General features: G+C 37.5%; 1 protein-coding gene across 4 annotated transcripts in view; it reads left to right on the forward strand.

The window, feature by feature from the left end:
* Positions 1-20,417, forward strand: part of ARHGEF3 (Rho guanine nucleotide exchange factor 3) — a 115,154-nt gene that overhangs the window by 90,410 nt on the left and 4,327 nt on the right. For all 4 annotated transcript variants that reach the window (XR_001877631.1, XR_001877630.1, XM_017832385.1 and 1 more), the window contains 8 exons: positions 6,816-6,923; positions 13,447-13,617; positions 14,595-14,657; positions 15,007-15,103; positions 15,203-15,279; positions 16,174-16,431; positions 18,766-18,936; positions 20,141-20,327. Coding sequence is in view for 2 of the 4 variants with exons in the window: in XM_017832385.1 (XP_017687874.1) it covers positions 6,816-6,923; positions 13,447-13,617; positions 14,595-14,657; positions 15,007-15,103; positions 15,203-15,279; positions 16,174-16,431; positions 18,766-18,936; positions 20,141-20,327 (1,132 nt within the window). In the remaining 2 variants the exon portion in view is untranslated. The remainder of the gene's footprint in view (positions 1-6,815; positions 6,924-13,446; positions 13,618-14,594; positions 14,658-15,006; positions 15,104-15,202; positions 15,280-16,173; positions 16,432-18,765; positions 18,937-20,140; positions 20,328-20,417) is intronic.

Consider the following 20,417-nt stretch of genomic DNA (forward strand, 5'->3'; position numbering starts at 1 on the left):
GGAATCACTGACACTCACAATTTATTGGATGATCAAGTTGCCTTTATGTATCAACTTACTTAAATCGCTTGATAAATTCTCCTTGAGATGCTGGCAGTTTTACTGGTGGGATGCCTCTCCCAGGTTTTAGGATGGACCTCTGCATATGATTGTAGTTACCTTTGTGCACCACTGAACTTACTGAGAACTGCTTTAGAGTCACTTTGTTTTTCTTGACCCTAGGTCTCAGTTCTAGAAGAGTCAATGTTCTAGAATTTGCCAATCAGAATATTTCTAAGATGCTATGAAGCAAAGGCAAATTCTCTGCTGTTTCAAGTATAAAAAAGGTGTCTTTTTAGTACCAAAATCAATTGAGAATGTTTTAGACTTGTTTGACTCTGAAGGTACAAAAGCCTTGAGATGCCTGGCTTAATTTATTTTTAGGTTAAATGCTGTGTTAAAAACTCTGTTGTAACATAGGTTGTTTTTTCTATTTTAACCTTTTTTTGTTTGGTTTGTTTTTTTTATCTTGCTGAAGGTTAAATACTGATAACATCCTGTGGAACAAAGCTTGAATGTGGGGTTTTTTTTATTAAACTCCGAGTTTTGGGGGCATTTATTAGAACTGTTTAATCTGAGGCCAATTTAACTAGTAGCAGACTAATAAAAATAATATTGTTGGGCTTCCTGCCATGACAAATGTTGACTTACCCTTATAAAGTTGACTAAAAACTAATAACATTTAAAGTATAGGCATATGGAAATATAGCCAGTTACATGAAGTCTGAAACAGAGTGGTTCTGTTTGCATTTGCTGGCACTGCTTGTGAATTAGGTTTTAAAACAAAGGTTACTGTACTGCTTCAATTTATAATGTCTTCCATTTATTACACTGTTAACGCTTTTGAGACTAATTTAAAACATTTTGCCCTAATGAATGCTTCCATAACACAGAATGAATGCTCTGGGTATCTGTTTGTCTTGATTCATATCAAAAAAAAGGAAAAAAAAAAAACAACCCGGCATATTTTTTATAAAATGTTAAGTAAGTTAGAAACCCCAAATCCGGAATTACTGCTGTAAATAGTTGTCTCAGCACTGAACTCCGGTAAAGGAGGATGTTTTTTAGAGGCACTGCTGATTTCAGCTTTGTATGTGTCTTGAGACAAGGTTAGTCGGCCTTTGAAGGGATAAATTCTAATATTCTAAAACGCCAGGTTCCTGTACCAGTTTTCACACAGCACTGATCTTCTGTGTTGCCTTAAAAACCTCTGTAAATTCCTTTTTTCTGAGTTTGGTTTTAAATACAACCAGAAAAATGAACACAATATGGTCACAGTAGTGCTGCAGACACAAGTGTAATGACTCCTCGGGGAAATATTTTCCCTTGTTTGTCAGATTCAGCACCAGTTCTCTGACATGGAGACTGTTGTTGAAGTTGCTGATAAGAGGTGGGAGAGTCAGCTGGAAAAATAATCATACCAGCAGTGACCATCCATTTGCTGTTCACTGGGAGGAAATCAGTGGCTGAGCCGGTCAGGGGCAGAGTGAAAGAATTTTGAAGTGAGGTACTGGAGCAAGTGAAGATCTTTTAAACGGCATCCCAACTACTATTCAGTGTGTGTTATCCAGGTCATTGGTTCTGATGTTCTTAGGGCAATATGAAAGGAATCTGGCCTCATTCTTTTTGTTTGCTTTTGTTCATTTTGATAGAAAATGAAAACCAGTCTTTTGCTAGAGCAATTTAGCCATCAAAGTGTGATAATTAGGCTGTGGGTGGCCTTGTTGAATGATAATGTATCAAAACCTGATTGATATCATTAAATGGATTTAACTCTGACACTCTGCTTTGAACTTCAGGAAAATTCCATTCTTTACACATACAACTAAAAGAAGGTGGTTTGTTTTTTTTTTTTTCATTTTGCAGATGAAGAGCACCAAAGCATTAGTTTCTTCCCCTAAATAGGCTCCTAGAAGCTTTCCTATCTGTGTAGTGTGTTATTGGATAAATATATCCAATTATTAGGTGCCAGTTTCGCTAAAGGAGGAATAAAAATAACATCAACTTAGCTGTCAGTACATTGCAACTAATCTAAGTGCCTGATTCTTCAGAGGATCTTCTGCTTTATCACCGCTTCTGTGGCTGTTGAATGCTCAGCTTGCCCCAGTGTGTGCTAAGATTCAGGCTTTCATATGGTAATTCTCGTGTACCAGAGCCAAAAATAATGATACAAAAGTTACCTGTTTGCCAAGATGCTGTCAGTTTGGAATGACCATATCACAGTTTAGAAAGCAACAGGTCACTCAGTTATGCAAGGCAAAAAGACTTATATTTTACTGAAAAGGGAGTTGGCAGGTCTTACCTGGGCTCCTTGTAGTGCTGTAGTTGCAGCTCATTGCTGTATGAGTTTTCCAGCTGTCCCACAGCAGAAGACCAATTTTTTGGGTTCTACATTAAAAGATAGAGCTTTCCTTGCTTACTCAGTAGTCTAAACCATTGGGTTAGAGTTTAATATATAGAAGATACTACAATTGTGTGTGTGTGTTTGTGTGTATATAAAATCCACAGAGTAAATCACAATAAAGAAGCAATCTTCATGCCAAATTAGAGAAATGGTGAGGCATGGCATCTTTGAAACTTATCTGATAGCTTCCCATCTTCAATTGGGATTATGCCATTGCAATTAGTCTTTCTTCCTACTAATTTTTCAGAAAAGTATATTATAAAAACATACTCTCTCCAAAGGACACAGTAGTTGTTTGAAATGTCCACTCTGGTTTTCAGAACCATCCATATTTTGGACACAGATTTGCTGCTTTAATCAGTTTGTTCACAGTTTCAAGTTCTTTCTGAGGCTCATATATACATGATATTTCCCGCTTAAATTTTTTCCTCTCTGAATTCAAATGTTACCGAAGTCATCTTGAGTTCAAATATACAGCTCCCTCCAAAAACCATCTGCTCTTTGTTCTAGCCTAGTCAGGTATTAATTTGATTTCACTTGACTGTTCAGCCTTTGAAGTTTGTGCACTCATGTTTCCCTCAGCTTTATTTAGCCTTATATCAAATTTAAAGCCTTGTCAGATTAATGTTACTTGTTCACATATACCGGCTCCACATTTTGGAAACTCTGCCAAACTGGAGTCTGGATCTTTTTTTTTTTTTTAACTTCCCGTACTGTTTTGGCAAGCCTTCATGAGTCTGCAAATGCAGTCAAACATGCAATAATTTCAAAACTTCGAAATGAGATTTTTTTTTTAATACCAATAATGACGACTTTAAAAAGTCAGGCAAAATGTTAGAACTCCTGAATTTTTTGTGTCATAACCACTTCCCAGTCTGGACAGGTGATGGTGTTGCAACTGGATGCAGCTACTAAATCCTCTCTCTCAATCCCCTCTGCTTCTAACTTTCCCTGAAGGGGCAGGAGAGAGCAAGAGGGAATGGGGAGTGATGACTTTTGGTAGCTCTGCACTCAGAGATGTGTGCCTGGAATCTGATGTTCATTCTACCTGTGCAGTATGTCCTTACTGGAGCCTCCTCATGCTGGGCAGACACAATTCTGCATTTCCACATGCTGAGATTCATACCCCAAAGGATTGTGGGATTACTGATTAACTGGAACATAAGAGATTATTCAGAGACAAATTAGTAAAGTAATGAATACATTCACAAGGAATTCCTAGGTGCAAAGGCAGTTTATTATTTTTAAGATAAATCAATAAAATTGAAGAGGCTTGGGAAGCAGCATCTGGAGAGCAGCTCCCTGATCTTATGGGACTAATGTGCAAGTGCAGATTCTGTTCAGTGTCTCTGGGTAAAGCAGAACAGTTCACGCAGTCTTCTCTATTTGATCTGCTGACTGTGAAGAACAGAGTCCTTGGTGAGAAAAACACCCCCCTGTTTAAAACTTGCACTTGACTGAGGAATTTTCCCCTGTCCAGATCGTTGGCCTCAGTAGCTTGTTCAGCTTCTCTGTGGTGCTGGTTTGGAGACATGACACAGCTTGAGGATGAGGGTGTTGATGGAAGGGGAGGTGGAGACAGAATGATTTTAGACCATACAGCAGAAATCCTATGACTGTCTTAGAGTTTCACTATTACTATGTAATGGTTTTAGAATTGCTCCAGTAGTGCTATATTTTCATTGCGGAGGCAAAGCCTTACTTGTACAAACTTCATTTTTCCACGGTAGAAGGGGTGACTCAGTGCTGATGATCTTTGTTGTTAGACTTCTCTGAAGGAGATGACATCTGGAACACTTAAGATTTGATGAGTTTCCACTTCCAGCTCGGTATCTTAACCTATCAGACAGTTTCTAATATAAGGTGAAAATCATGTTAGAAATATTCAAAAAAAGCTTTTTTCATACTTAACAACTTAAGATTAACAAGATTTACTTTAAGAACTCCTTGGTATAAAGTCTCAGGCTTCCAAAATTATCCTAAATAATGCTGTTTAAGAGAATCCTGTGGTAATGCTATTTTCTTTCCATAAAATTGAATTCTTAATTTCAGCTGTGTATTTAGCTGTTTGGAATTCTGGTCAGAATTTTCAGAGTGAAATCAGAACACCATATGTTGCATGAGAAACTCAAGATGGAGGGGTAGGACTGCAGTTACCTGACTTGGCTTTGCCTGCTGGGAGCAGAGCTGGCCTCTGGAGGCTCTAAAAGAGCTTAATGTTTTCTGATGGTGGCTGAAACTGGAGTTTGTTGTCTTAAACATCAGTTTCTGTTTTCAGTGAGGTTTTGCAGCATGAATGTTAGTAAAACTATACTGCCTTGGCATTTTTCTCCTTGAAATGGATGGGAGATGGACCCCCCAGCCTGTATAGATAGTGGAGCTTGCCCTGACCCAGGTGCAGCACCTGGCACTTGGTCTTTTTAAACCTCAATTTTTTTTCATGAGTTTTGTTTTTCATTCCTAGAACACACACACATTGCAGCAAAGCTGTGAGATACCAGAAAGGACACGGCAGTGAAGGAGGAGTAATCTTTTCTATTAATCCTAATCCTTCTCTCTCTTTCTTCTGAAAGTCCATACAACCTTGATTGCCAGCTTTTGCTTTCGGGCTGGGCTGTTGATGCCTAAATAACCTTTGCTGCTCAGGTAGAGCTGCTGGCACAGGCACAGGCTGTGCTGCTGGCATGGCACTGCCCAGCTCCGGCTGGGGCGTCGTGTCCTTCCACTGCAGTGCAGCACAGTCCCGAACGAGCAGCTCTGCCATGGGATGTTATCTGTGCCCCAGCACTAGCATTCTGAGTAATCATAAAAAACAAACAGCTGACAATGTGCCACCAGTTAGAGAAGAATTACAGTGGAATCTCATGCTGCTGGTGCTGCTGTAGATAAGTATACTGGTGGTGCTGCAATGACGTAAAAAATACTTTTTCTAAAACCTGTCTCAAAGACGTGGTTGCTGAAAAGGAAGGGTTATGAATAACAGTGCAACGGTGAAGATAAGAATTTAACGTGATTTAGGCTGCTGCAGTTCTTTAATGCCAGGTTTCATGTGTGATGGAATACATTATTTTTGCTAGAGGGTTAAACACTTTGTCGCTTATCTCAGCTGGCTTTTATGGATTTCCAGGTCTGCCTGCTGAGAAGTAAATTAAATATGTAGCTGCTTCTCACCTTTCCTCTGTTGCTGCACTAATAGAAGAGAATTTTTCTTGCCAGTAATACAGATGGTGATCTTCGCTCCTGAGACTTATTTTTTGGTATCAGAAAGGTTGACAAATCTGCATTATTTCCGGAAGGATTTATATTTCTGAAGAAAAGGATAATAGGCATGCTTCATTTTCTTAAAGCTATGCCTAGGCGATTGGAGACATAGCAAACCTACACAAACCTTACAAGCATGGCTAAAAAAGAAAGATGAACTACTTTAGGATGTCCTTGAAATATGGTGTTGGATAGGTTTTTTAACTTTACTTGGAAGGTTTGGGTCTTTTTCTGTCAAAAGTTGCCTTTTGCATGTGCTGTTCAGGATCTGTTAAATGTCAGATGGAGGTTAGGAAGCCAAGGTTAACTGTTCTATTTTTATGTATTTATAACCACCTTTTTCTTGTGTTACGATTTCTGTTGATTTTTTAAAAAATATATATCTGCAGGACAATTAGCATATTATTTTGAAGTAGTTATATATTACTTTAAGTGCTGTTGTGCTGTTGAAAGTATATATGAAAAGAAAAATATTTAATTAAATGCTATATGGTAGATTTTTGTTTCATTTTCCTTTCTATTTTATGCAAAAAATAAATTTATATAAACATGCTACTTATATGTTTGCTTGTATATGTATTTCTATAGGAATATGAATTCAAACACAATGAGACTTAGAGATTTTTGTCTGAATTATATTTTCTGGAATAAAATACATTTAGATGAATAGAGTCACAGGCTGACAGTGCCAGAGGCACAGAAATAAACAGAATTGTTTTTATTTGAAAGTATTCCTTTCGATGAGATTATCACGATGTGCATTAGCTGCAGAGCACTACTGAAAATTTTTCTTTAAAGAATGAGTTAATATAATGAAATTATTTAATCTTTCTTTACCTTCCTCTCTCCCTCTGCTCCCAGCCATGCCAAGTCTCCATCATGACATTTTCCAGCTGTTTTAGGACCTGTATGTACCAGCCAAGAGCAATCTATCACTGTCAGTGTTTAAAGCTGCTGTTGTTTATTTACTGCCCTAATTATGGGCCAGGTTTGCAAACTGGCTTGTTAGAAATGCTTTCTTAGGAAAATCAGTAAAAGCTCAGCAATCTTTGTTTAATTACACTCACACTCTCCCCATTTTTTTCCTTCCCCCTCTCTCCCCCTGCTACAGGAGCCCAGTAACAAACGGGTCAAGCCGCTTTCCAGAGTCACATCCCTGGCCAACCTCATTCCTCCTGTCCGTGCCACTCCACTGAAGCGCTTCAGCCAGACACTGCAGGTAATGGCAGCAGATCCAACTCTGTTGAAAGGGGTGTGTGGACACAGCCCCAGTTTTTTTGGGTCCCTGGGAATGGGTGATGCACATAACGCACACACCCCACTGTGATGTGCCAAACAAGTTCAGGCAGCTTGTGAATATCAAGTCACTCAGCTTCAAACTCACAACTCTCACCTCAAAAAAACACTTTTCTGTCCAGATGATTAATGCTTTTCAATTACCAGTAAGAAAACTATTGCACCTGTAGCATATAAAAATGGTTTACTAAACGATTACGATTGCTTTTAAAATTTGATGAAGAGAATGTTCCATGACACTTTCTATTAATTTTGGTTGGTTTCTTTGAAAGTGTTATTTTTAGTATAGTTGGTCATGTAGGACTGCTAAATTTCCTTCTGTATAGTGAACTTTGACCTTGCCTAAACAAAAGAGTTAGTTAACAACTGGAAATTTCCAAGTCGTTTTCCAGAGCTGATGATGAAAACTAGTAAAGGGTAAGCAAATTTTAAATGCAGTTTCTGTGTTACAGATTAGGTGCATAGTATTTACCATACTTAGAGAGTAATGGAACTTTAGTTTATAAAGCATTTGTGCCTTCACACCTAGAGACTGCGAAATATTTGGGTGCTCAACTCCTAATGGCTCTGCCGAGGGCAAGCTGGGAGCTGCAGCACTGCTGTGGGTCTGGCCTAGAAAGCCAGACTGTTTCCTCTTTAAAACAGTTTATGTAAGTAAGCACGTATAAGATCTGAAGAACATTATTTAACAACCTTAATTTCTTTGAGAGGAAATTTAAAAATAACTTGAATGTATTAAAAATGTTCTAATCAAAATCAGCTAAACTAGAGCATTACTGAAGCTACCTGTTAAGGAGGAAAGGAAAGAAATAAAACTTCAGAGCAGGGAGTCTTATGACAAATAAAAAGTCATGGGAAAGGACCCTATTTTTCTGTGGCGGTAATTATCTAGAAAACAGATATTACAGGGTTTTTCTAACATTGGTTTTCTTGTCTTCGGTTCCTCCGGTGTGTGAAGTGCAGACATTGGACAGGGTGCAGGGTTGGAGGAACAGCAGAATGTCTGCCCAGCCCTCGGCCTGGGCTTGGGCCAGGTGTAGTCTGGCGTGACTCGAGCAGAGATGCCTGTATTCCCTGGGGTGTATAAATCTCCTCCACAGTCTGCCTCCAGGAAAAATTGGCCCTGCTCTGAAAGGGCTGCATTAGTTCCAGTGGCCAGGAGTGTGGAAAGTGAATTAATTTTTGGCTAAACTGCAGCTGAGTGAGGCGCTTCCCTTTTCCCAGCCTTACGCAGCTGTTGGCCTCATTGAGGTACCTGTGCTATTGTTCTGCAGTGAATGCCTCTGCCACTGTACACAGTGTCCAGTACAGTATTGTCTTTAATAAAGTCCTTTTAGACTATCCAAAACAACTGTGCTTTCATGTGTGTAGTAGCAGCTTCTTGAGATGAGAGCTGCATAAATGTGTTTCAGGGCAAATTTTGTCAAAAATAGGAGAGAAAATAGTGGCTTTGCAAGTCCTGCTGTTGCAAGCATTTCTGTCTTGCTCTGTTCATAATCACTATAAGAATATATTTTAATTAACTATCTGCTTCTAAGCATATTAAACAGTGATGTTATTCATACCAACACCTCTAACTATGTGCTTGAAGGAGCTGTGTTGAGAAATCAGCTTGTATATTCTCTAAATCCTGGGTCTGAATCCATTTCCAAGTGATGAATGCTGGTGATGTCCCTCAAGACTGCCTTCATAGCTGGCTGTAAATTGACTTCTTATCTGATTTTGTCAGTAACTATAGAACAGGGACAAAAAAGACTGACCTTGTGCTCAGGTATCCCACTTGGAATTATTTAGAAACATTCTGGGAAGAACATATAGCTATTTCACTTTATTATGTATTGACATAGCTGTCATTGTGTCTTATGAACAGTTTAGAGCAGGATTTCTTTTCATGGTGTAATTTCCTGTAAAAAAAAAGTAAAAAGTTGATTTTTCTTACTGGGTGAACTTTAATGTATCTTCACTGTTGTTTCAGTCAAAACCAACGTCTCCTCTTGCATTGCTGCTTAGATTTTCCATATCAGTAAAATGAAGTAAAGTACTATCATCACCACAACATGCCAAATAAATGACTTCTTCCCCTGGAAGAAAATAAAACAAAGCCAACAGAACATCTATCTAAAAAGATTATTCCAACAGCATCAGTAAAAGGAATTAGAAAGTTCTGAGATTCCTTTATGGCATTTCAAACAAACCTTCTTACACATTCTTCTGAATGGAAGATACATGTAAGAGGAAAAAAGTTTATTATGGATAATTTTCCTTACCTCTGTAAATGTATCTTCCATTTTATATTAATGGACTTTCAGCATGCAGGTTGAAGAGAAACATCTCTGTGTCTGGGATTCGTGTAGTCTCTTTTAAGATATGTTCTTAGCAGCTTTTCACGTGTTGCATATTTTATTGATTATAGAAGTATCTGATTATTTTGGGGTATACTCAACTTTATTACAATTGTCCACTTATTTTCAGTACTTTTTCCATAAGGATTCCAAGTAACAAACACATAAAGTTGTTTTGGTTTTCTTTCTGGGCTTTTTTTTTTTTTTTGACTCTTGGTAGTTTTTTTGTTTCTGTCACATAGAGGTCGAGTAGCTGACTAATACAGTGCTGTCAGCTTCATCTCTGACAGCCTGTCTGTATATCTGCAGGGTGCCTCATACTAAGCAGGTATTCTTATTTGTTCATCCACCTGGGAAACCAGTTTATTTTATAGCTATATTTTCAGTCTCTATCAAGACAGACTAATGATTGTGATGATCTGCTTGGTCTTATTCACAGCTGTGCTGTTCAGCTTAAAAGCTGAAAATAGGATCAGAAAAAGAACTCCAGCTGATGCTGAAGAGAGAAATGGAAGTCTGGCTGGCTTCCTCTGCAGCTTCAGTCTTCATCAGTGTGTCTTGAATTTAAGTAGGGAGTCCAAATTATTTTTGTCTGTCTTCGGACACCGGAAATTTCTAAAAATCCCAAAGAAGAAAACTCTTTTTAACATCGGTCCTGAATGCCGGGGCTTTGATCAGTAGTGCCCTTTTCACAGCACATGAAGCTCTTTGCTTTACTGCAGCTGAAATTAAGGTTTGCTAATTGCATCAATTAACATCAAGAACACACAGACCCTTCATAGCAACAGTCTTGTAACAACCAGGGAAAGCTGTTGCCATCAGAGAAATACAGTAAACAAATTGAGGGGTTGTGTCTGGATTCTTCCCTGGCTCCTTTAGTTTTTGGAATTATATGAAAATTTTAATCACCACAGATGGCCATAATTCTTAGAGTGTCTGGGACATGTTTTTTAAGGAAGTCAGAAACTAGGAAAATATTTTTAAAAGAGTGTAGATGTAGAAGTGCTGTTTTGACATTCTTGCAGTTCCTTCATGGGATTCTATCACATGACTGATTTTTCTTTTCTTTTTTTTCTTTTCCCTTCTTGGCAAGTACCAACCAAAGACACCATCAGAGTACTTGTTTTTAAAACTTTTTGGTAGAACTTCACTTTAGGGCTCTGTTCCATTAAAGAAATACCCTCAGTCCTGTGCCCCTTACATTACTTTTCTCAAAGCACTGTGTGATATGAGTTTGCTGTTAGGGCTGTGTGCCATTTTATAACACGATACAAGACATTGTTAAAAGGTTTCAAAATCGAGGCATTTACTTTAAAAATCCATCTGTCTGGTGCTGTTCATTACAAGTGCTTTCTTCATTCAACATAAAAACATTCCTTTACGAGAACACCACCACAAAGGAGCTGTCTCCTGGATGGGAATGCATGGAAAGGAGCATTCCACCTTGGGGCATGGAATGTTCTGCTTAGTTGCATTCTCCTGGTGATTTATGGATGCAATGCACCTGCCTCTTTTCCCTAATCTTCTCATTTGCCTGTGAATATAACAGGTTCCATGATTCCTTATATAACAAGTGGAAATTAAGCATGCAATTTCACAGGTGTTTCTGTGCCTTCTTAACTCTTGAAGGAAGACTAGCACCTGACTTGCAAAGGTTTGGAAGGTTTGTGTGTGTGTGTTTATTTTTAAGGGGTTTGTCAATTCCAAGTGGGACTCAGAATGGCTTCTTTTAAAAGGCATGGGTTTTATTTATATAATATGGCTTCTGATATTGTAAAAACATACTGTTTTTACAGACACTGTTTGCATTTTATGGGCTCTTCAGAGGAGAATTTTAAGTCTTATGCTTTGTATGTGGTGCTTTCAACCTGGAAATGAAGAGAATTTATTTTGTTTTAAATATTCTTACCCAAGGCAGTTGAAGGATGATTCTGTTATGTAAGGCACATTTTAAATAACAACAAAAGTGTAGGGTATTTCAACTATGTGAAATAGTTAAGGCATTTCAGAGGTAGGACCTCAAAAAGAAGCCTCTAATTTTAATGAAGGAAGAAAGAAATCTTTTCAAAATAGCAAGTAAGAGTATGAAGTATCCATCCTTAGCCTGAACACTTTTTAAGAGTCTACAGGCAAACAGAACTCTCAAGTCTCTCTTAAAATTGGCTTTATTGAATTTTAGGACCAGACCACACATAGTAGATACAGAGATGCTGGTACCCATTGGTGGAGTTTAGAGGCTCCAGAAGTACTAATAAAGATTCCACAGTAGTAGAACCAATAGTGATTATTTCAGTTTGCTATCTGCTAGCACTGATTGTTAATGGAGTTCTTCAGCTGCTGAGAAGTAAGGCAGGAGCAAATGGTGTGAAAAGAACCTGGCTTGTTGCTTGTTATAAACATTAATATCTGAATATTGACATAACTTTAAGGAACAGTTTGTTCTTCTCATTTCAGTCAGCTACCCATTTCACACCTTTCTATGTGGATTAGTTTCCTGATCCATACATCTGAAGAGGCAGGATGTAACCAGTTGAAAGGGTTTCTCCATGTATCAAAACCAGTTTGGTCAGTTAGAGCATTATGGCACTAATTATTTAATCCTCTTATGGACATATCTGTAATGATGATACCTATCAAATCCTTGATGATTGACAGTTAAAAATCAAAAGTGATGCTTTCAGGTATTAAGACACTTAGTAAGGTAAAAGAAAAGGTTTTGAAGGGAAATCTCCTTTATGAACCCTCTTTCTGCCCAACTGAGAAAGGTTTTTTTTTTTTTCTTAAACCTGTAATACGTGTTTAATGTAATGCACACTTTCATCTGATATCCTCGAGGTGTAGGACCTATTGTTTTTCAGTACAGACATCTTTGAACACTCTCACCCCTCAAAATAAATTAAACGCAACAATTCTGTTGACTTTCAGTTGATGCACAAGACGAGTTTATCTGCCAGATTTCGCTGTCTTAGCTTTCCAGAGGTTCTATGTAACAATTAATTCTTTCTTTCAAAATTAACCAAAAAAGTATTCATAGAGTTTACTCTCTAAAATTTGCATCGATTCTAAATTTTTAAGTATCAGGGATCTAATGAGGCAGATATGTGTAATGCATGAATAATTTCTGTTTACTGATTTGAAACTCTGCTCAGTTATGTTAATTTAGTGTGTTTCTGCATTGTCCCTGTAGTTTAGTCTTGTTGCATGGTATATGAATGCATTGCATAGGTTTTGCACATGTTGAGGGCAGGACATGGACATAGTTCACTGCAGGAATTGGAGGTACTGGCCTTCCATGAAGATGTATTTGTGCTGGTTTAAGAGTTAACCAGCAGGGGAAATGAACCCAACTCAAAGGAGAGATTATAAGTCAGAATAACAATTTATTAAAATAACACAGTAAGTACAATCATACAAACAAACAATTGGTCTTAACCCACAAAACCCAAATGTATAACCCAGTACCCTGGGGCATGAACAAAGTGGTGTTCCTTGGGCCCCGCTTGAGTCCAAAGGAAAGGGAGAGGGGAAAAAAAACCTGCTGGTGGGAGAGCTGTTGCAGTCTGGTCAGAAGCGGTGATTGCAGTCCAGCTGAGGTTGAGAGCGATGAGATGCAGTCTTCCTCTGGATCCCACGAGTGGTTAAAAATGTTCCAAGACTCCAAGATTATATATCCTCCAGTTCAGGCAGGAATGCTCAATACTTCCCTCAGGGCGGGGAGTTCCACAAAGGGTGTGAGGACAAGAGCATCCTCCTATCTCACAGGCCTCTTAACACCTAGTTTATAGCCTGAGGAGTCAGGCTCTATGGGCAGAGGGTGGGAATAGTCTATTGACAACAGTTTCTGGGAAATGGCATGGAAGGCTATAGAATACACAGTTTTGGGTTACACCCATACCATGATGAACTGCTCTCAGTTGTCCTAACTAGGACAGTATTAAAATAATTTTTCTTATATTCCCAGTACTAAAACTCCTGTGAAGTTCAAAGTAAAAACTAATATTAGCTAATATATTTATTGCACTGAACTGTGTATATAAATTCCTTAGAACACAAGAAGAGTGCAGCTGTTCTAACCATAAACCCCATCCCTCCCTGTATCCGCAGCGTTCCATCAGTTTCCGCAGTGACAGTCGCCCGGATCTCTTCAGTCCCCGGCCCTGGGCTCGGAATGTGCCCCCTGCCAGCACCAAACGGAGGGACAGCAAACTGTGGAGTGAGACCTTCGATGTCTGCGTCAATCACATGCTCACAGCCAAGGAAATCAAGCGGCAAGAGGTCTGTGTTGTTTTGTAACCATAAATTGCGTGTTCGAAAGTTGCCTGTGAAGTGTGGAGTTGGGAATTCTAGTAGGCGTTGGGATGGCACTTGAAGCTTTCCTGCAATTAAATGGAATATCACCACTTCACTAGAAGCAGAATTCCATCCCTAGTCTTTAGGACTCAACCTATATTAGATGAATATATTCTTCATAAAAATCAGCTCGTCATATTTCCTTCATAAATGTGAAGTGACTGAGATCTGTTGTCCTGTGAGGGGCTGCATGCGTGTCCCTGTTCTGTGTGACACCTTCTGTGGTCATGGTTGATATTTTGGTGTTTCATGTTGCCCAGCAATGCTAGAGGAGCAGGAACAGGTATCCAGCAAGCGATGCATACACATAGAAATGCACCATCATTTCCCCTGTTGGAAAAGACTGTCTTTGAGGAAGTTTCCAGTGCTAGAAAGATGACATACTGATCAAAAGATGCCTTCCAAAACAAAAAGAGTATGTCAGTGGTTTTAATGTGTAGTACATGACAAAGTCTAAATAGTTCATATTGCAATCAACACAGAGCTCCTACAGAAGCAAGCTTTTTTTATTTTCAAAAGAAATTTTGGGTAGTATCAACAAAGCTTATAACAATCTCTGAGAATACTTCAGGCACTGAGTCATAAATCAAACAAAAGTAGTGCCAAGCATTTCTTGTGCAGATTTTAACAATGTACAAGAATTCATAGGAAATAACTTCTGTAATTGAGAACTTCAAAGGCAGCTTATTGAAAAATAAACTGTAGAAACTGTTTGCACAGTGTAACAGTCATTGCTGTCTTGGGGCAGAAGCCAGGACTCTTGATACAGCCCAAATAAGTGAGCTGTATTCCAGGAACCAGCTACATGGTATTAAGACATCTGGTCAAAATATAACATCAATTCAGTAAGTGGAGTATAGATTGAACAAAGATATTTTAGAATACTTGTGTCTGTTTTACAGGCAATCTTTGAACTTTCCAAAGGAGAAGAAGACCTGATAGAAGATCTGAAGTTGGCAAAAAAGGTATGTTTATTAAAAAAAACCCAAACAACCCAAAACCACAAAACACAACAAACAGTATTAATTGGTTCATAACACTTTAAAAATAATTTTTGATTTTTAAAATTGCTAAGATAGTAAGGGAGGGAAGAAACCCTAAGCTTATTTCTATCTTCCCATTCTTTCTGAAACACTTAAATGTGCTGCTTTCCCCACCCCCCTAAATATGAAATCGATAATTTTAATATATGGTTATGAAACTTCAAAATATTCTTAGCAGTTGGTCTGTTTTTACTTACAGGGAACTTTAAATACTAATTTTTCAACTGCCAGTGATATATTAATTACAGAACTTCCTTTTTTTTCTTTTCAGGCTTATCATGACCCAATGCTTAAGCTTTCCATAATGACAGAGCAAGAGTTGAACCAAATTTTTGGAACACTGGACTCCCTAATTCCTCTACATGAAGGTAAAACTCAAACTGTCTTCGTCTGCATAGCTACTACACGTAGATTTAAAGTCACCTGGTTTATTAAGTGAGGTTTCTCTTTTTTTTTCTAATGATCAGATCTTCTTAGGCGACTTCAAGAAATCAGGAAACCTGATGGATCAACAGAACACGTTGGCCACATCCTTGTGGGTTGGGTAAGGCAGAGTTCATAATCAGTTTTGGGGCTTTAGCTTGGAGCTGTAACATAGTTTTTGTCAGACAAATTCCTTTTCATATCTAGCATAACATGTCAAAAATATATTCTCAGAATTTTTTTAAAAGGTAGGGCAACTATTTAGAGATATAATGGAATATTTTCTGTTTTCAGGGATTTTCCATGAGAAGATTTAGACTAGGACGTTGTTTTCAAAGCTTTTGCTCTTCAGGAGACAAGCCGTATTTAATATACTTTAAACAAAAATGGAGAGGCAGACTAGAGTTTGTCTCATGTAGGTCTTTTTAGAATCTGCCCCCATTTGTATTCTGGTTTTCAAGAAAGTCACATTGTATAAGGGCACCCTACAGTTAGTTTTGAATGTCATTCTGTTCCAGTTGTCAAAGTTGTTTTGTATTTTTTTTTTCAGATTTAAGGCACAGTTTTGTTGTCTTAGTTTGGTTAAGGTTCTTGAGGGTGATACAGAAGTTTGACTATAGAATTTTGCATATCTAAAAAAGACCAGGTTTGGGAGTACTCATTCCTAGGCTTTTATTTCCATTCACAATTAACATCAGGCCTCTGTATTCCACTGTTGCCTGCATTTAGTTCTCAGTCTTAAGTCATTGATATTTTTAATGCGTTGAAATAGTATTGGAGATCTTTAGGCACTGAGAGATGAGCAAGTGCTTCTAAATTACTGAAATTTTGAACAAGGTCTGAGGACCCTTGTAAAACTTACATATGTTGGAAATGCTATCATCAATAAATTGTGGATAAATCTCCAGCTAAAAGAGTCTCACTGTGAATTTCTGACATCCTGAATCACTTGAAACTTTCAGTAGAGCAAACTGGGCTTTGCTTCAGCTGCACAATAATTTCTTCCTTTCCTCAGCTTCCATGCCTGAACTCCTATGACAGCTACTGCAGCAATCAAGTAGCAGCCAAAGCTTTACTGGATCACAAGAAACAGGATCACAGAGTGCAGGATTTCCTGCAGCGCTGCTTGGAGTCTCCTTTCAGCCGCAAACTGGACCTTTGGAATTTCCTGGACATCCCGAGAAGCCGTTTGGTTAAATACCCATTACTGCTCCGAGAAATTCTGAGACACACACCAAATGATCATCCAGATCAGCAGCACCTTGAAGAAGCTGTGAGTTACTGTTGGGTTTGGGTTTTTTAGGAGATATAGCACTTTTAGCTTATTAATGAATGCTACATAAAATACAAAAATGCAAATACTTAATATGTACACCTGAAAATAATACATGAAATATCTAGCACCACTCCCCCAGGGTAAAACCTATTTCAATAGCAAAGTGATACTAAAAAACAATGACAGGATGGAAGGTGTTTTACACAGGTCTTGTCTGATCCTTGTCCATTTTGTATTTACCCTTCAGTGTTGTTTTCCAGTCTAATCTAAGTGAAGTGAAGTGGAGATTTCTTTTCAGGTTTTAGATCTTTCAGATAAGTTTTATTCCCTGGCTTGAGATCTCACTTAACCTCTGAATCTAGTAATTAGCATCTGTAGGAAAGGTGCTCTGAAATTTGCTTTGATTCTGTTTTTCATTTGTAATTGTAATTCCATAATTCCTTTGTGTTGTGCTTTCTGAAGTAAAACCAGGGGAATAAACCTAAGGCTTTAAAACTTCGTCATTAATTGAAAGGGATCCAATTCAGATATTCCTAAGACTTCTGTTGTTTTCTAATGTACATAAACATACACACACACATATATACACACATACATACACATTAAATTCAATAATATGTACACAAATATATACACAAATGTGTATCTGCAAGTAAATGAGTTCACTGTAGCGGATTTGTTTGAAACACACTTGTAAAGAAATCAATAAATAAGTATCATCACTGTCCTACTGCTTTTGAATAGTATTTAAATATAAGTAAAATTAGTATTTTGAGAACAAAATTTATGATTTGCCTACACTTTAATATTTTATACCTTTTAGTATTTTTTTGCTGAAAAATGACTGCCCTGCTTTTGTTTGGAAAATCCATCTTTCAAAACACATGTACCTCACCACTGTTGTTCTGCTATTTCTTCCTCAAATCCCTTGCCCAGCTTAACTTCTCTGTTGTAAAATTGGACAATATGGTTTAAATTCAGCGCTTGGATACTCACATTTAGATGTAATCTATAAAATACAATTTTCCCTTGTGCATATTCTGTAAAACCCAAACAAAAATCATAAATATCTCAAAGAATTCTTCTGGTTATTTCTGAAGTTTGCTTTCCTAGATAATGCCTGGCGATATCTTCTAGAAAATGTTTTAAATGCTTTCCTTCTACACTTGTATTTTTTATTGTTTCAGAAAATACAATAATGATTTTTGTCAATATTTCAATAGCCTTACATAGGTTTGTGATGATCTTTGAAGCGATTTATGTCATGAATTGTGTATCTGCCAGGTTAAATTAGGAAACAAAAATGACTGTATGTGGTTGGCTCTTAACACTGTCCAAGGCTTATGAAGTACATTTGTCTTCCTGGCTGGCCATCTGCTTTAAGCACCTTGGGCCAAGTTGATCCCTGATAAATCTCCCGGGATCAGCAGATTCTTGAACTACCTCTTTGGGCTGGTATGTCCCGACCCACCCCCCTGCTCCACCTCCAGTTATTTAATTGAATTTGATCCATCTGAGCAGCCTCTGATCACTGTTGGAGTTGAATAAAATCACCAGGACTCCACATCCACATACCCAGTTAAGGAGCTGTATTTTAAGTTTCAGAAAAATTGATATTAAAGTCCTGAAGGACTGCACAGTATAAGGATGTTCAAGATAAGGAGAATATTTTTATAGAAAAGGCAAAGCTTTCCTTTTAACGTTTTTTAAAGTAAAAAGGCAAGAAAATTATTACTTCAATAATAGAATTGTAGATATATGCACATAGTGGAATTGTAAAATACAATTAATTTACTGTGTTTCCAGAGGATAACTAATAATGAATAACAGCTGAGATCTTAGTGGTTTGGGCTAGTTGCATGTTTTGCAGGACAGGGATCTTGATAGTTCTGTTTCTTGTTCTCTGATGTGATGCAGCAGTTTTCAGAGAACTATTATCTATTTTAAGTAAACATTTTTAAGGTAGGTTGTTTGTCCTGTGTCATTTATTGGCACATTTCAGCTGGCAAAAATACATCTCTGATTATATTTCTTATATCTGTTTATCTTAATTCTACCTATTTTGTTTTGTTATAAAGAGATAAATGCCAGATTTTTAAGCCATAGTGAGAAGCAATAATAAAGCCAAACTGAAGTGTCTTTGTACACTGTAGTCTGCTTAGTTCTGCTGTTACTATTAATACCTTTATAGACTGCTCTGCAAAAGGTAATGAAAAATATACTGAAAATTACAATGTATTTTCTTGTAGCTACCATTCAAATTATTAGGAGATAGCTCTGAGTATTGGACTGTCTAATTAAAGGTCCTGTGTTTGTATTGTCTTTCTGTAGATAAATATAATTCAGGGCATAGTGGCTGAAATCAACATAAAGACTGGGGAATCTGAATGCCAGTATTACAAAGAGAGACTTATTTATCTTGAAGAAGGCCAGAGGGATTCATTGATTGATAATTCACGTGCCCTGTGCTGTCATGGTGAACTGAAGAACAACAGGGGAGTGGTAAGGAATAAAAATTTTATCATAAATAGCTTTTAAAGGTATCTTCATTTTGAATGACAGCTGAAAGAGCTGTGAGGATACACAGAGAAACCTCATGCTCTAATATATAGGAAGTTGGTAAATATTAACTGTTATATATAACACTGATCATTTTTGTTAGTAGTTAAATATCTGTATAGTGTGATAATAAGCTTATATGTATCTCTGTCTCTTGTGGGGCCTAACAATATCCTGGATAAATAGTAAATCAGATAAAATTGGAATACTTGCAGGATTATGTGTCCTATAAAGAGATGCACAAATTGTAAAAAAATTGGACTATTCATGGATATAAAATGAGGCATCTGTTGTGAAAATATAGAATGAAGATGGGCATTTTCAGTATCAAAAGACTGCCAAGGCATATTGGGAAATATTTCTGCTATAATTACTATATAATTACATGAGCTACTAGAAGATGGGACAGTGAGCTAAATGGATCTGAAGCTCTGTCTGTCTTAAACTTGCAAGCAGTGTGTTTATTTAGATTTAGAAGCAAAGAACTTGTGATTGGGAAGCAAATTTTGGCAATGAAAACCAAATTATTTCAGTGCCTGATATCAAGTGAAATGAATTTAAAATTTCAGCTTGTTTATTATTGGAAGCCACTGAAGATTGCAAAGTGTCAGGAGAAACATAATGTAAAGATGGTAACAGGTGACTTGTGCCACCTAGGAGCAAAAGTAATTTTGTGAGCTTCAAAGAGTGAATATTTCTGGTGGTGAAGCTGATTGTGAGCAGCATGTGAATTGTAAGAAGATCACTTTTAATTGTTCATTAAAAATATCTGGATGAGTAAGATTGCTTCTTTCTTATTAACCGAGGCAGTAGAGAAAAGTTAAAGTAAGTGTCAGAAAGAAGAATGTGTATAAGCATGCTGCTGCTGTAGAGACAGCTTTGAAATGTTGTGCACGATTCAAGGCCTCAGCTGGGAAAAGATTATGACATGAGAAACTGAGAAGAGGACAGGAAAAATAATTCTAGAATTTTTTAAGTTGTTGTATTTACATACTTGTATGCTGTTGTGCCATGTAGTGGGAAGAATGGGATATTTATTTTAACTGTTGAAAGCTCAAGGTTATAACATGCTCGAGTTTAAATAAATCTGGTTTAATGACTTTCTAAAAAAAGGAATAATGCTTTATTATTTATTACTGTTTAACAGAAACTGCATGTCTTCCTCTTTGAAGAAGTGCTGGTGATTACACGAGCTATCACCCACAACGAGCAGCTCTGCTACCAGCTGTACCGGCAGCCAATTCCCGTCAGGGAGCTCGTGCTGGAAGATTTGCAGGATGGAGAAGTTCGGTTGGGTGGATCCATCCGCGGTGCATTCAGCAACAATGAGAGAAGTATGACCACACCTTTTTTTATTTACTGATGTAGGATCATTATAACCTTAAGATACCTGCCAATGAGACATCAGAATGTTTTCTCTAAAA

Source organism: Lepidothrix coronata, unplaced genomic scaffold (genome assembly GCF_001604755.1).
Source record: "Lepidothrix coronata isolate B3197 unplaced genomic scaffold, Lepidothrix_coronata-1.0 Scaffold202, whole genome shotgun sequence".
Lineage (NCBI taxonomy): Eukaryota > Metazoa > Chordata > Aves > Passeriformes > Pipridae > Lepidothrix > Lepidothrix coronata.